Consider the following 15,939-nt stretch of genomic DNA (forward strand, 5'->3'; position numbering starts at 1 on the left):
TTTGATATATAATAAAAATGATTATTCCTATTTAAATTAGCATAATATCTTATCACAGTTAGGTAAAATGGCGGCATACAACCTTCCCTCCTGTAACAAAATTGTCATTCGTGATATCATTAATTACTTACATGTTTGATAAATTTTCGAATTGTTTCACCCCACAAAAACTGAAACTTGTCAAATAGTTATAATTCTGTACATTTGCCGACAATTTTTGTCAGTTAAATTGCAAATCGTAGCCTATGAACAATGGTACTTGTCTCAATCATTGCTCTTGACATTGCAGATATTTCTACAATCCACTATCAGCTGAATAAATTCTGTTAACGTCGTGTACGGAATTATCAATTCTCCTAAAATGAAAAAGATATGTGTTTTACAAACTTCATCATAATTTCTTGATATTATATTGCTTGTTGCTTCTAGAATACAATCAGTAATGACAAAAACTCGAATCGCCCTTTGCTTTTTCACTTGATTGCTTCCTGACAGCAGTAGTATTAAGATTTATCAATGAAGTACATTTTCCATCCCTGAACTCATTATCTGTTGATAATGAGTTCCAGAAAGCTAATATTAAAGTTTATAGTCCTGTTAAGTACACGTCACAATGAAAATGAGTTGCCTTAATTGTTTGAAGTTATCAGAATAATGAAGTATTGTGGAAGATGTGAGAATAAAAGACATCTACTTTATGCTTTATGGAAGCGCCATCGGTACATTTTGCGTGTATTTTTGTTGAGAATAACATTTATTTTGACGATTTCAAGAAGTTCATACGACTCAAAGGACATTACTAGAACGTAATCATGTTAAAACCTGGTCCCTTCCGTCTTCAAAAGTACTTCATTGAATCTAAATAACCCTTTTCTATTTCTTTTACTGATAAACAATACAATCTTTGAATATTGGTTTTTACCGTGCCCGTCTTATTTTTAAGGATTTGAGATATGTCAACATTTTAGAGAATATAATGCATTCGTACTTGCAGCAATATAGAGCTAATTAATTTACGACAAATCAATTTACTAGCAAATAGGTTTTTATTCTACGAGATGAAAACGACGAAAGTGACCAGTAAACAAGAGCACATTCATTCGATATTAAGTTTCACATCCGGATTACATATCAATAGCTGAAAGACAAAGTTAACTGAAATATGTAAAACTTATTTGTGTCGACTAAAACCCGTCAAAATAAAATCATTTTCTCGAGTTTTATTCCGTGACGTACGCTCTGACGTCATTAAAGAAAGCGCCAAACAGGTGTTTCAAACAAATGTTCGTGTTAAAGATATCCAGTGATTTCAATATTGAACAATATGTTTTAATATCAACGGCGGCTTTCAGCCTTTATGATCATATGCTTTCATTTATCATATACTTTTTGATTGATAGATTAGATTAGATTAGATTTATTTAGAAGATTAGATTAGATTAGATTAGGTTAGATTAGACTGAATGACTGTAAAAGAAGTTACGAGAAATTTTAGAAAAAATTTTCATTTGAGAAAACTGTCCATGTGACCATGAACGTTAATATACGGTATGTAACTGAAGAGAAACCTATGGAATGCATGTATCTGTCGGATTTGAAGTTACATGTAAAGGATTTCACATCTTAGAGATTTACCTATATACTATATCATTTTCAAATGTTAAAAAAATCTTGCACATGATTCATATCGGTTTTAACAATGGCTAGAATTACTACTTTCAGAGTACCCCTCATACACACTTGGTTTCATTATTAAACGTGTTATTTCCATTTTACAAAAAGGACATAATATGAAATCATCCAACGAATGCACTATCAATAAGATATAAGAGGCAGAATGACAGTTTCTTTTACATCTGCTCCAATCTGTTTGAGATTTTAAAAAGCGTTTGTTAAAAATTAACAAATAAAATCATTTTGTAAGTATCAAAGAGCAATATCAACAAACTATACTTCAATCGTGGTAGCGCAGTTAAGAACCTAGCTTTAATACAATATATTAATTTAAGATGTCATCGACTTTATTTCTTTGTTTTTTGGAAGTTTGTTATTTTAAGACAATATACATGTAGTACATATCGTACATGTAGTACGTATCGTACGTGAATTCTTACAAATTTACAAACTGGTTACGTGCGTTAGGCATAAACAGACACTAACGCTTTCGACATTGTCACCTTGGAAAGTTGTAATTAGTTTGTGACATAAAAATAGTTCGTGACTCTACTATAAGCTACGTATTGCTAATCAGATCGATTTTATCATGACCGAATTTCTACATTCAATTAGTGCGGATTTTACAGTAAGGATCTGATAAGACAATGACGTTGGCAATACACTGTTGACTGGATATGTCATTGCTGGTTTCAGGCACTATGTCAACGTTTCGAAAATGAAAAACATATAGTCAAACCTGCTAAAGAGACACCTGTATCAAGCAAAAACCTGTGTTATAAGACCATTAATTTAAGGTCCCTCTATAGTGCATTTCATATAGATTGAATAAAATACCACCTGTCTTATGAGACCATTTTTAGGAATAAGATGAGCCATTCACGGCGAAACTCGTTTGTAACCTTTTTTATGAAAATTTAAGAAAATGTAAGCGAGCGTGTGAAGTCATAATTTTACGATATATATATATTTGTGGACACATTCATTTGCTGATGTTTCCAGATCCCAACAAAAGAAATTTCCAAGGTACCAGGTAATACTATATCTAACGGTACTTTACGGAATGCATAGAATTGGGTTCCCAAATACCAGGTATAGTAAGGATATGTGTTTTTTTTATTTTCGAAACGTTGATATGGTGCCTGACAGATCCTGTAAATTGCTTAAAGGTCCAATACTAAGGAAAGTGAACATTTTAATTTCTTTTAAAAAGCACAGAAACTATTTCATTTTATTGGAAAATGAAAGTTGGTATGTAGAAATTCGAAATAAATCGTAGTATATGTACAGTTAGTTTTCTATGAAGTATGAAAAAAGTTAAAAAGACCTGGGGGTCATTCTGTCGATTCATTGAAATTTCAACATAATACACATACATTTCTTTGAGTTCCAAAGACCTTCTGTACATTTTGACCTGCCAATCTTCATTATTTAGTGTCTTGCAGAAGTCTACGCACTAGCTATGATAAAAATTGCCAACTCACTTTTCCTTAGTAATGGACCTTTAAACGAGTGGTAAACATATATTAATTATAATTTTTTGCTCATCTGCGTGGAAACTGGTTAATATGTGATATTCATCCAATGTCAATGTCTTTAATAAATGTATTGAAAAGTTTGCGAAAATGTGTTGATGCCAGTGCAAAAAAAAAACATTAAACAAAGGTTATGTGATTGCAAGTGTCTAGCAACAAATTGCATTAAGTTTTAATCAACCCATTCATCCGTCTGTTCAATGAAACTAAGATAACTGTTAGTCTGAGGACACTACATTTTGATCTATAATTGATTCGAATTGCCAGTCTATCAAAACATGTTATCTTTTTTTTCAGAGAATCGATAGAGGCAAATATACTGTTGTCTTGTTTACTGGTCTTTGTCACCTTATTGCATTATGGCATATACAGCGGTGTAGTTAAATGTTCCCAATTATGCGTGAATGACGTGGACGTAGAAGATCGGCCTTTAGTCCCTTTTATATATTTTTACGATCGAGATATAAAATTGTTTGTTTTGTTTGATTTGGGTTTAACGCCGTTTTTCAACAGTATTTCAGTCATGTAACGGCGGGCAGTTAACCTAACCAGTGTTCCTGGATTCTGTACCAGTACAAACCTGTTCTCCGCAAGTAACTGCCAACTTCCCCACACGAATCAGAGGTGGAGGACTTATGATATCAGACATAATGTCGTTTATCTAATAGTCACGGAGAACATACGCCCCGCCCGAGGATCGAACTCGCGACCCCGAGATCCGTAGACCAACGCTCTTACCTATTGAGCTAAGCGGGCGGGCTAGATATAAAATTGACGACTCAAGAACCCCGAAATCTATAACATTAGCTATATATAGTAGACGCAACTTGGCCCCGATGGTTGACCTATGCATTACAATACAGAATGAGGCACAACCTATTATTGAAAAGGAGTGTACGTAAAACACGAGCTGCACGAGAAAAAGGAAATATAAATTTGTGTAAATATAAATTAGTGTAATGGAAATATTTAACTGATCAAATGTAAGTATATATACTTTGATACTGTACTGTATACAAACTAATTCAATATAAATATACACGGCTACCCTAAGCACCCTTGATTTAATGAAATAATCGATATGAATAGTCAGCCTAAGGTCAACCATCGCGGTCAAGTTGCGACTACTATACATACGATCAACATGAATCTTGACGAGTCGCATGTAATTTCGAAAGTGGAAAGTCTCATTAGACATTTGTTATTATTTTTACAACATACTGACGACTTTAAGTTAATGAAACATTTGATCTCAAATAATTGTATTTAGATAAAAAAAAATGCAGGAAATATCCGTGCACAAGCATACAAATGATTTTCGCTTTAAGTGAATTACGCTGAAATATTTCAGTAGATTTTTTTAAGATGCCAAAATGGTGGATACAAGAGTCCCGTACGGGTGTGTAATGGCAAAACTTGTTTACATTTTAGGCAAAACCGGAAGAGAAATAAAGAACTTGCTTAAGAAATAATCAAGGCCTTCGAGTGGTTTGTCGTCTTCAGAGTTAAGATACACAGGAATTAAATATAGTTAATATCTAAGCATCTGAACGATGAACCGTGGTAAATTAGACGACAAACCACAAGAAAGCCTTGATTGTTCATTCTTACATGGTCATTGAAATATTGTTGTACAAATTATGCTGGGTCTGATTCATTCGAGTAGTAATTAATTGGACGTCATGCGGCAATTTGACGTCATAATTGAAGTCATAATGCTCTCTTACCGGTCCGCGCGTCAACCGTTGTTTATCGCAGAATATACAGAGCTTGACTTCTTCCTTTGTTTAACTGGCAATCAAATCGAGCCATGTTAGAATTGTTTTATATTTATTATTATATATCATGAACAATATAACTGGTGCAATCACTTTCAACAACTGCTTTTTTTCATGAGTTTTGAAAGACAAAATAACACATTCAAGTTACAGCTTAAATTCTTTGTGACGTAAAACTTTTCTTACGATCTATATAAATGTAGAAATTTGTATCAAGCTGGCATTTTACAAGCTCAGATGTTACTCAAAACTGTGTATTGGAGTCATAAAAAGACACAGACCTTTTGCTTCCAAGCATAGTTACATATACACTGCTTTCATGTCTGTCGAAATATATCCAGTGACCGTTTTTCCATATAAATTATACTCAATAAATGTTCAAAAAGCGTACATGCATGATAGCGTAATAAACTATCCTATCGTATTGAGATACAAGATGATAGTAGTTATTTTTCCCATGATAGTTAATCGTATGGGATAAATTATACATTTCGTTTGTTTTTATTTTGAATTTGCAAGATAACTTGTACAGTTAAAGATGCAAATAATTTAATTTGCACGGCATTTTGCATTATATTGTACGTGTTTAAAACTAGCAAAATAAAAAAGAAACAGACAAACATTATATAAATCTGTTATCTAAATTCTGACTTACAAGTTTTTTATAACCTTTTGATGCTGATATATTCATAAGCTATTGATTATAATTATCTTTTATTCATACATTGTACAAACCATAATGTTGAAATATTCTGTTTGGTCTGGTTTTAAATCAATGTTTTTTTTTTCAACTTGTCTCTCGAAAAACCCTGTTAAAAAGTATAATGTTAATATGTCCCCTTTCATATTTAATCTATCAAAATAATTACTTTTCTAGACAAACAGCTAAACAAAGTGATACTACAAAATGTTGCACACTGTACGCATAAATCTATCTAACGACATACGTTTAAAAACTGTTTTGTTAAACGCAATACGAAAGATAGAATATTACAAACAGATATTAAGCCCACCACACAACTCGCGTCTAACAAATCACAGTTTAGAAACAGACATAACCTTTGAACGATCCGTTATCATGAATAACAAAAACCTGGAGCAAATTATAAGCAGACTATTGTCCTAAGTTCAATCAACATGAATATTATATTTCATCATTTTGCAAAATAAAATGTTTCCCTATGCAAGCCCTCCGTCAAACAAAAAAGCAAATTCGGTGAAATCCTTCACGATTGCTAATCTGCTTTCATCTAACCGAATACAGTTGTCATCGTTTAACTTCAGTCCTTTATGATGAAAAAATGTTTCTCGAGTTTATTTGCATCATAAATGGCTATATGTTGATCAGCAAGACTGTTATATTGTCTATGCATGATTTGCATTAACACCATAAGTGAAAAAATATAGCATACTAGCATGCTATTAGAGGAGAACATAATTATACATGTATATATATCACATGCCGTTAATTTCTTTTAGGTTTGTTTAGTGCTGTTCTTGATCTTATCTATCAGTATTAGATGTCAACATCTTGATCAGTTTACGTCTTACAAACACAATTCCGAACAAAATGCTACAACAACAACTACAAGTAATACTTTTTTCATATTTTATTTTAAAATTCACCAAAGATCTCAAAATATAATTTGTGAGCACAGACAATCAGAAAGAACAGTTTACATATATTAACCACACACTTCTGTCTTATTTCTACCCAGGAAATTTGGGCGTTGAAAACGTAGAAAACGTTGCTCTTTCTTCTATGATTATCCAATTATCCAGCGACAAGTAAAGATCGGATAACTTAATTGATTAGAAACTTAACTCCAATCAGCACTCTACCTGACAATTTTCTATCTAGCTTACAGCAATATAAATCGTAATGAATTCCAATGTTTCTTCCGTTTTCTCACTTGAATCACACTGGTATATAAGCAAATGGTATTGACACATGCGTTACTATAAAGTGAACAAGCTACTTGATATAAAGGATCAAGAGTAGTGTTTGGATAAAAACTCAGATGCGAGTGTGTAAAGTAAACCTTTCGCTTACAATGGGATGTATACATGGAATATTGAGACAAAGGAAGTTTGCAAAAGTTGGAGCTGCCGATACCAAAAGTGCCAGACCAAAGGATCTGAGCGACGCTCAGAAAGCTGCGATAAGGAATAACTGGAATATCTTGAAATCACAAGTCGCTAATATTGGAGTATTTACTTTTATAGGGTGTGTTTACACATTTGCCATTTTTTGTCTACACGATGTTTTAGATAATAATCACTAAGCTTTCAAATAAATAAAGCATAAATATTTAAAAAAAGATTTTCTAAAGTGATTTAAACTGATTTACTTGGTGCAAGGAAGAGGATAATTTTCCTTAATGTTGTATGTTACGTTGTTATTTTCCAGTATGTTTGAGAGTAGACCAGAACTGAAAGAAACATTTGCCACATTTAAAGACAAAAATGTCGACGAGTTACAGTACACAGGACTTTTACGAAACCATGCTTTGAGAGTGATGACTACTATTGATAAGTGTATATCACGCCTTGATCAACCATCTAGTATGATCTCAACACTTCGAAAGATAGGTGTTCACCACACGCTCTACAAAGTGCCTGTCGAATATTTGGAGGTTTGAAATATATCAAAGAATAATAATTTAAAGTATTAAATACCATTGAAAATCATGTCATTGCAACATTAATTATTGTGTTTGTTGGTGACTCGATCTCAACGAGAAATATGTGGGGCGGGTTTCATAAAAGTCGGGAGTGGGAGTGGGTAGGGAACGAGACGTTCTTTTATATACTATTTATGTTTAGGTAGAGTGGCATGAAAGGCTGCTCAAGCTCCAAAGAAATATTGGGGGCCACCACATGACCACCATTTAACAACTGAAAATACAAAACTCTAACGGGAGGTAAAACCGAACAAGGATATATAACTAATTTGTCAGCATGTAACGAGCTTTGGGAAACAGTGCAATCTCGCAGAGAATACTATATAAAAAGCAGTGAAACTTTTGATGGCCTATCTGATTTATAAGACAATTTATTCCCTTTATTGGCCGTTGTTTTTTTTTTGTGGTCAGAATTACTATTGTCAGCTTAGTTATAATCTGTTTAGAGATTTAAAAACTACCGAATTATAAAATTCTATACGCCCCACTTTTCACATTATTACATTGTATTGTAATTTATATTAATAATGTATTTATATTTCTTTTTAAACTGAAATTCTTTGGGGCTTTTTTTTTGCTTTATTTTTAAACGTACGTCATTTTAGAAATAATGTCGGACGTTTCCCTGAAATGACTATTCATATTTAGAATCAATCGTTTGCCACAGTTCAATGATAACATTGTGGATTTTGTTTATTAACATGAACATGATTATGTATTTACTAAGATTAAAATTGATTTCGGCAATAGTTGTAAAATATCCGCGAGCAGAACTTCGGGAATAAAAGTCGCGTGACTGGGAGCACTTAAGACCAATTAACGAGAAATAATTTAATAGTTATTATGATAGGTTTGAAAGATCCACCTTAATATGCTTATTCATTAAAAAATGTTAGTTCTGCTGCTCATTAAAGTGGTTTAAGAAATATCTCCATGATAAGCTTGTTTGCTGAAAGATCAAAATATGGACGCCTTTAAAAAGAATAGCTTCACCAAGTTAAACACTTATCTTAATTTGATCGATTTAGGAGCCATTCCATTCCATTTTAAGGGACCTCCGCGGCCGAGTGGTTGAGGTCTCTGACTTTGAATCACTTGCCCCCCGCCGATGTGAGTTCGAACCTTATCCGGGGCGTTGAAAGCCATCTAGTTGGTTTATGGAAGGTCGTTGGTTCTACCCGGGTGCCCGCCCGTGATCAAATAACACGCGGATGAGGCAACTGGGATCTTCCTCCATCATTAAAGTTGCGATATGATCTATAATTGTGTCGGTGAGACGTAATGACCAACAAAACAAACAAATGGTATGTTTATATATTTTGAACATCATACAATATTATATCTATGCTTAAGGCAAACACGTGTATTTCAGCGCAAGTTAAACGTCAGTATACAGGTGAAAAATAGATGGCGGTGCAAACAAATTGTATGCTTAAGATTATTATTAGGATTCTGGATTTTTCTATTGCGCGTAATCTGTAAATATACAATATAGCACATTCTAACACGATCCGCAGCAGTTGCTATATAAACATATAGCAAACTTGCCTATACATGAATCTACGATAAAATATAGCTGTTCCATTCCACCCTACGATTGTAACATGACTGTGAGATTCTACTCTGCATCCGTACGTTATATGCCGACTAAACACTCGACTTTTTCAGTGCTAAGTAGTAGTAATAAAAAGTACATCAAATTTTCTGATACAAACAAATTCTAACTGATGAATTTATTTGTTAATATTTTTACCGTAAGAAAATGTTTCAGCCCGGCAAGTTTCAACTTCAACATCGGTCCATCTGTATCTGGTCGTGTGCATAGTTTACAATTTCTGCGTTGTAGGTACCACAAATGTCAACTAGATTCTACTTTGACAGTAAATAAATTATAATTCACGTTCCAATCGTCCAGACTCAAGTGTTTATGTGTTTATATGCCGCAATGTTCTGGCGTGTATGTTTCAGTGCCATCGTGTAGGTAACTTGTACTGTTTTTAGAAACTGCATATATAAATTTTGAATGAAGTTCTATATCCGACATTAGATGTTATTGAAAATAACATTATCACAGCAGTAACCACTTAATACTTTAATTATAATTACTGAATATAGGAAAAATCCGTTTTTTAAATTATGCAACGCTTTCCGTTCGTGGGGAGGTTTTTATCATAGCATATGGCCAGCCGAATGACGTATCGAGCTCAAATGTAGTGTTGTAAAATGCGAAGAATTTGTTTGGTTAGAATCGAAATAATAAATATGTACGCACTGGTGATTTAATTATTACGCATCCGAACTCCTGCCCATATTTTATTAACTGATAAAATATAGGGACATATTTATTATTTTTTTATAAACCACAGATGTTTCTCTGAAACGTTTTATTCTATATTCTCTACAGTTGTATCACTAGGCATAACCGAACGGCAAAATACCCTTTCATGATGCTATTTATTTATTTTGTATACTTACACATTTTTGATGCAGTACAGATTTCAAGTAAGTAATATTTTAGATGACGGAAACAGTTACATTATATACACAACCAATTTTATCTTCTTTTTTTCAGATAATTCTTCCACACTTTCTAAATGCAATAAAACCACACATTGAAGTGTATTGGTGTGATGACTTAGAGGACGCATGGACTTGTTTGTTTGCTATGATTCTTTACCATATTAAAGAAGGAATGCAAAATTCTGATGGCCAGACTACAGACGCGACCTCAGGAACATTCTCCTGAACTCCTGAATGTGTGTCAATATTATAAATGGTTGTTTATTGACGACGACAGTTAAATCACACCCAGCTTACTGCGAATAGGTGGAACGTTTTAATACAAAGAGAATGGAATGAAAATCATTTTCTTAACGTCCTGAAATGATAATAAGCCCGTGCAATATAGCCGAGGCTGAAAGATCTGTGGCTATGACCTTGAACTGTATCCGCATTCACTTCAGAAAAGTCAAACTCCACATATATACATCATGAAGTTAATTACCTCAAGCCAAATTAATAAAAGAAAAAACAATAAAAAATATTCCGATTTGTGAAGAGAATGTTGGTTTTGATATAGATTATTTTTCTCGTGAACTAGCGTCTTTCAAATGTTTATTACAGATTTGGCCTGATATAGATTCAAACTTACCATCTATGCCGGAACACATAGTACAGAATATATACCAAGGTATACCATCAATATTCATCGATTAGAAAGAACTAGTCCCTTTTAGCAAATTGCGATAGGTTAATAGGTTCTCAACTCGCCAATTCTTATTGCATTTAAATCAATGTTATAACATCCTTGGTACTCGGAAGGTTAGGTCTGTTTCGTTGTTTTGAAACAAAAACTCTATCGTAGTCAAGACTGGCCGAAATAAAACTGTACCAAACCATTTTACAGCAGCTAAACAGCCTAATAAGAGTGCTGTTGTGATAGATAAATATCATTTGGATTCATAGATTATGTAGGCTAAACCAAGCAAATATCAGATTATATTGAATTTGTTCTCTCGTCCCCTATCTTCAGTCAAATTAGAAATATATTATAAATGAACTCCACCAGAAATAGAAACAACACCATATTCATACGTGACGACTTATTTCGACCGCCTCACTAAATCTATGATAGTCATATGTATGGAACGCCTAGACTGTCTTTTTCCAATATATTCGGTACAAATTATAATCTGTCTTGTAGATAAAGCAGTTTGTAATGTACATTAATACTAATTTGTTCGGTACATTTCTTAGTTTGTGTCATGCATTCACTAGTTTGTGCTGTCCGATTAATAGTTCATTATGTTCTTTTCCCAATATGTTCGGTACATCATAATTTGTTAAGTAGATTGTTATGTACATTTACTAGCTTTTCAGGTACATTCCATAATTTGTTTTGTGCATTCGCCAGTTTGTGCTGTCCAATAGATTGTTCGTTATGTGCATTTTCCAATATATTCGGTACAGATCATAATTTGTCTTGTAGATAAAGAAGTTTTTATGTACATTTACTAGTTTGTCCAGTACATGTCTTAGTTTATGTTGAATGTGCATTTACTAGTTTGTGCCGTCCAATATTATATTCTTTTCCCAGTATGTTCGGTACATCATAATTTGTTACGTAGCTAAAATAGTTTGTTATGTACATTTACTAGCTTTCCATGTACATTCCATAATTTGTTTTGTGCATTCGCCAGTTTATGCTGCCCAATTGATTGTTCGTTACGTGTATTTTCCAATGTATTCGGTACAAATCTGTTTGTTTTGTTGATAAAGCAGTTTTTATGTACATTTACTAGTTTGTTCAGTACATGTCTTAGTTTGTGTTGTGCATTTACTAGTTTGTGCCGTCCAATTTATAGTTCCTCATATACCTTTCACAATATATTCGGTACAAATTATGATTTGTCATGTCCACTTATCAATTTGTCATGCGGAGATAACAGTTTGTCTTGAACGAGAAACAATTCGTTATGCGGGCTATTTATACAGGTAAATATTTGACATTGCATTGCTCCAGCAAAACTAGAGGGAACCTGTTGGGATGATTGACAGGCAACTCGTCCCCCAGTCATCTCGTCCTCCAGTCACCTCGTCCCAATTTTGGTCATTTCGCCCCCCTTGGCGGTTTCAAATAAAACGTTTCGTCCCTCATTTTTTTCGGCCCCTCCTTTTAATACTTATTTTTGTCGAAGTTTGCAAATAGTGTTTAATTTAATTCTGATGTTAAATATATGCATGTTCTGCATGAAAAATATGAAAATTAATTTACTTTAAAAACTACAATTTTTGTTTTATGAATACCCGATTGTATGTAAAAGTGCAAAGTGCAGGCCCAGAGTAATGTTTGTTATTATTCTAATCATTCGTTCTTGCTTAAAAACATCCGATTTAATGTGAAATTATAGAACGTGTACCCTTACTATTTTGTATTTTCAAGTAGATTATCATACATATAACAAATATACTACTTGTGTTAATTAAGTTCTTTTCGGCAATTAACTATTTTCGGAAACCTTTAAAAAGATATTTAATACATATCAGTTTATTAAAACATAATACACTGCTTTATCTTCAAGACAAGTTATGATTTGTACTGAAAATATTGGGAAAAAAACGTAACGAACGATTAATTGGAGAGCACAAACTTGTAAATGCACACCACAAACTAAGAAATGTACCGGACAAACTAGTTAATGTACATAACAAACTGTTTTATCTACACAACAAATTATGACTAGTACCGAACATATTAAGAAAAGCACATGACGAACTATCTGTTGGATAGTACAAACTAGTGAATGCACACAACAAACTAAGAAACTTGTAAATGTACATAACAAACTGTTTTTATCTACAAGACAAATTATTATTTGTACCGAATACTTTGGGAAATATTGAATCCATTGAACTTCACTATACAAGGACACTGCTTAAGTCAGTACTAAGGGATTTGATGGGAGTTGCACTTCTCAGTATTTACATCCGCACTATTCTATTCCATTGAAAATTATGACGTTCATTTCGAATGAACAGCAAAAATAAAATGGCGCCAAAGGTACGACAACGCTGCCTCGTGATAACAGCCACTGTTTTGACGACGTCCGCGTATTGTCATAGAGAAGGTTCTTTGGCAGTTGTTCCGTCTGGTAAAGAGAATGGTAGGGAAGCTGATTTTAAAGTTAAATGCAAACAATATATGCAATTTATATCATAATCTTGTTTACAAATGGAAAGGAAATATAATGTAAATATAAGAAATGATTTATATACGGAGTTCATGTGAAATGAACGACAGAACAGGATCGACAAATTAAATATAAGTCGCTAGCCCGATTCATGGATTTTTCGATCCTATTCTGTCGTTTATTTCGCATCAAAAACAAATCAATTTCTTAATTGCCTCTCATGACCAGTCTTATTCAAACCAAGATAGATTTTATTCTGCTTGGTTTTATTGTATGTTTCCAAGGCATCTTAATCTTGAATATTCATACCGACAATCGGATGCATCTTATACAGTGAATAAAATGGCAGGTATACTTAATGAACTGAACTTCCTGTTTTGAAGACAACGACACAATTTCCTTGAACCTGTTCATTAGCCTATTTCACGGAATCGGAAAATATGTGGTATGAGAAAAGTAGAAATAAAAATAAGATGAGACGATCCTTCGGGGGCATAGAATGCAGCCAAGGAAAGTGATAACAGACTCGGTTTAATCAAGTCTGTTCATGAGAGGTAATGGAAAGTGTGCCCGTTAGCACGAGCTTAGGCCGAATTCTGTTACAGATACTGAATGGACTCCATAATACAGGAGGACCAGAAAAAATAACAACGCTGAATCTGAGTACTGCTAGACTTTTTACGGCTGTTACACTGTACTTTTATATTTCTGTTGTTTCAATAGCTAATAAAATCTTTAAGTTAATCATTTAAAAGCATCAAATGCTTTTTTTACTGGTATCAGTTTCTTTTGTCCTTAAAATGTGTTATCATCATCTATAAAACCTCCATATATCTAGATATACTTTTTAAAATAAATCATATGAAACCAATAAACATACTTTCTATATAGTGAGTAGGTTATAGAAAAAAGATGTTTCCTTTTGTGAAGAAAGCACCAAACTTTGTATGTAACTATTTTGAAGTATGCTGAATCCAAAAAAGGAGGAGACACGCAGTTCGCTAACCTCAATAAGCTTAAAATGAGGCCCCAAAAAGGGACCTAGATTTTATTTATTTTAATCATATATTTTTGAAAGCAATGTCGAAAAGGGTAATTTATAACCTAAATAAGTAACTACATAATATTTATTTAGTTACATATTATACACATTTAATATATATGACACTGACAAATGACATAGATGAGGCCCTGAAAGGGAGAAAATTGTTTAAAAATTTCATTTTCAGGATGACTTTATTGTGAATATTATATCACGCAGGTAAACAAAACTAATTTTAGTATTAAATTATATCAAAATATTATTTAAACATTCTTTACATTCTATGGTTCATTAAGGGTATTTTATAAAACAAGTTCACATATATGTACATACTGTAATTCATATAATCGATTTTACAGTACTTATACTGTACCGTTAGTTCAATTTCCTTATTAGCAGTCAAAAGAGCAACAAAGAAGGAGTTATTTGTGTTTTTCTTTTAATTCAATATCTAATTTAAATTCATGTAAAACGTATTATACAAAACATAATTTAATATATGTTTTTCAAGACAATTAATGACTTCAAACTAAAGCATACGATCATCCTAATGCTTTCTTTACAACAAAAGAAAATGGAATGTGAATTAAATGTATTGTTGTATTTATTATTGCTAATTTATACTATATTCAATGATACTAATTTATTTGAATTAGATTATGATTTCAAGTTTTAGAATCAGTCTAAATTCTGCTTTCTTGAAAATAGCACTGGTATTGTATGATAGATTAACCTTTGTACGGTTTGAACCAACGACCTTCCTATTGATCTGAAAACACCTTTGCAACTAGACAGTCACTCTCACTGAACCCCTCCTTAGAGCTTATAACTATAAACATTTCTACAGTGCAGTGATTTATTGCAGACACCCCAAGAATGCAAATAGTTACATATAAAAAGTATTTAAGATTAAAATATGATACAGAAATAAAGAAAGTCATACCAAATAGAGTTAGATGCAAATTTTTGAAGGTAAAGATTAATCGATTAGTTTATAAACAACTTGTCTCCTTAAAATATACTGAGCTACAGTTATCATGCATATTAATTAAGCCTTTTGACAAATAACGAAATATTGTATTTTCTGTCTTAGGTTCCAAATCGGCCTATATAATGATATCATGTATCTGATAAAGAAATGATCATTCAGAACATTGTACTTGTGGGTCAGAGTTGAGTATACTCTGTATTCCGGTATAGCCGATGGAGCTCATTCAGCACGGGTAAAATGACTATTGCAGGCCGTCCTAGTTATAATCATAGATGATATGTGCTCTTTGTCCAATACAGTGTTAGGAAAACCTCTCAGTTGCGCAATTATAAGTCCTAAAATAACTACTTGTTTAGGGTAATGTCCAAAGCATTTTTTCGTGAACTTACAAAGTTGAAAGAAAAGTAACAATCAAGATACCCTAAACAAACAACTTTTAATTTTAGGCCTAACAATCCTTTCAATATCTAACTAAAACTGTAATAGATTTGCCAGTATTTCACTCTCTAGCACACATGTCTTCAAAATGTCTAAGTACACAGAAT

The 15,939-nt window shown here is 32.8% G+C and overlaps 1 protein-coding gene across 1 annotated transcript; it reads left to right on the forward strand.

Annotated features, from left to right (window-relative positions):
• Positions 1-7,041: 7,041 nt before the first annotated feature.
• LOC123526631 (myoglobin-like) lies at positions 7,042-7,629 on the forward strand. The gene is made up of 2 exons (XM_045305877.2): positions 7,042-7,214; positions 7,398-7,629. The coding sequence occupies exons 1-2, from the start codon at positions 7,042-7,044 to the stop codon at positions 7,627-7,629; spliced, it is 405 nt and encodes a 134-aa protein (XP_045161812.2).
• The last annotated feature ends 8,310 nt before the right edge of the window (positions 7,630-15,939 follow it).

Source organism: Mercenaria mercenaria, chromosome 14 (assembly GCF_021730395.1).
Source record: "Mercenaria mercenaria strain notata chromosome 14, MADL_Memer_1, whole genome shotgun sequence".
NCBI lineage: Eukaryota > Metazoa > Mollusca > Bivalvia > Venerida > Veneridae > Mercenaria > Mercenaria mercenaria.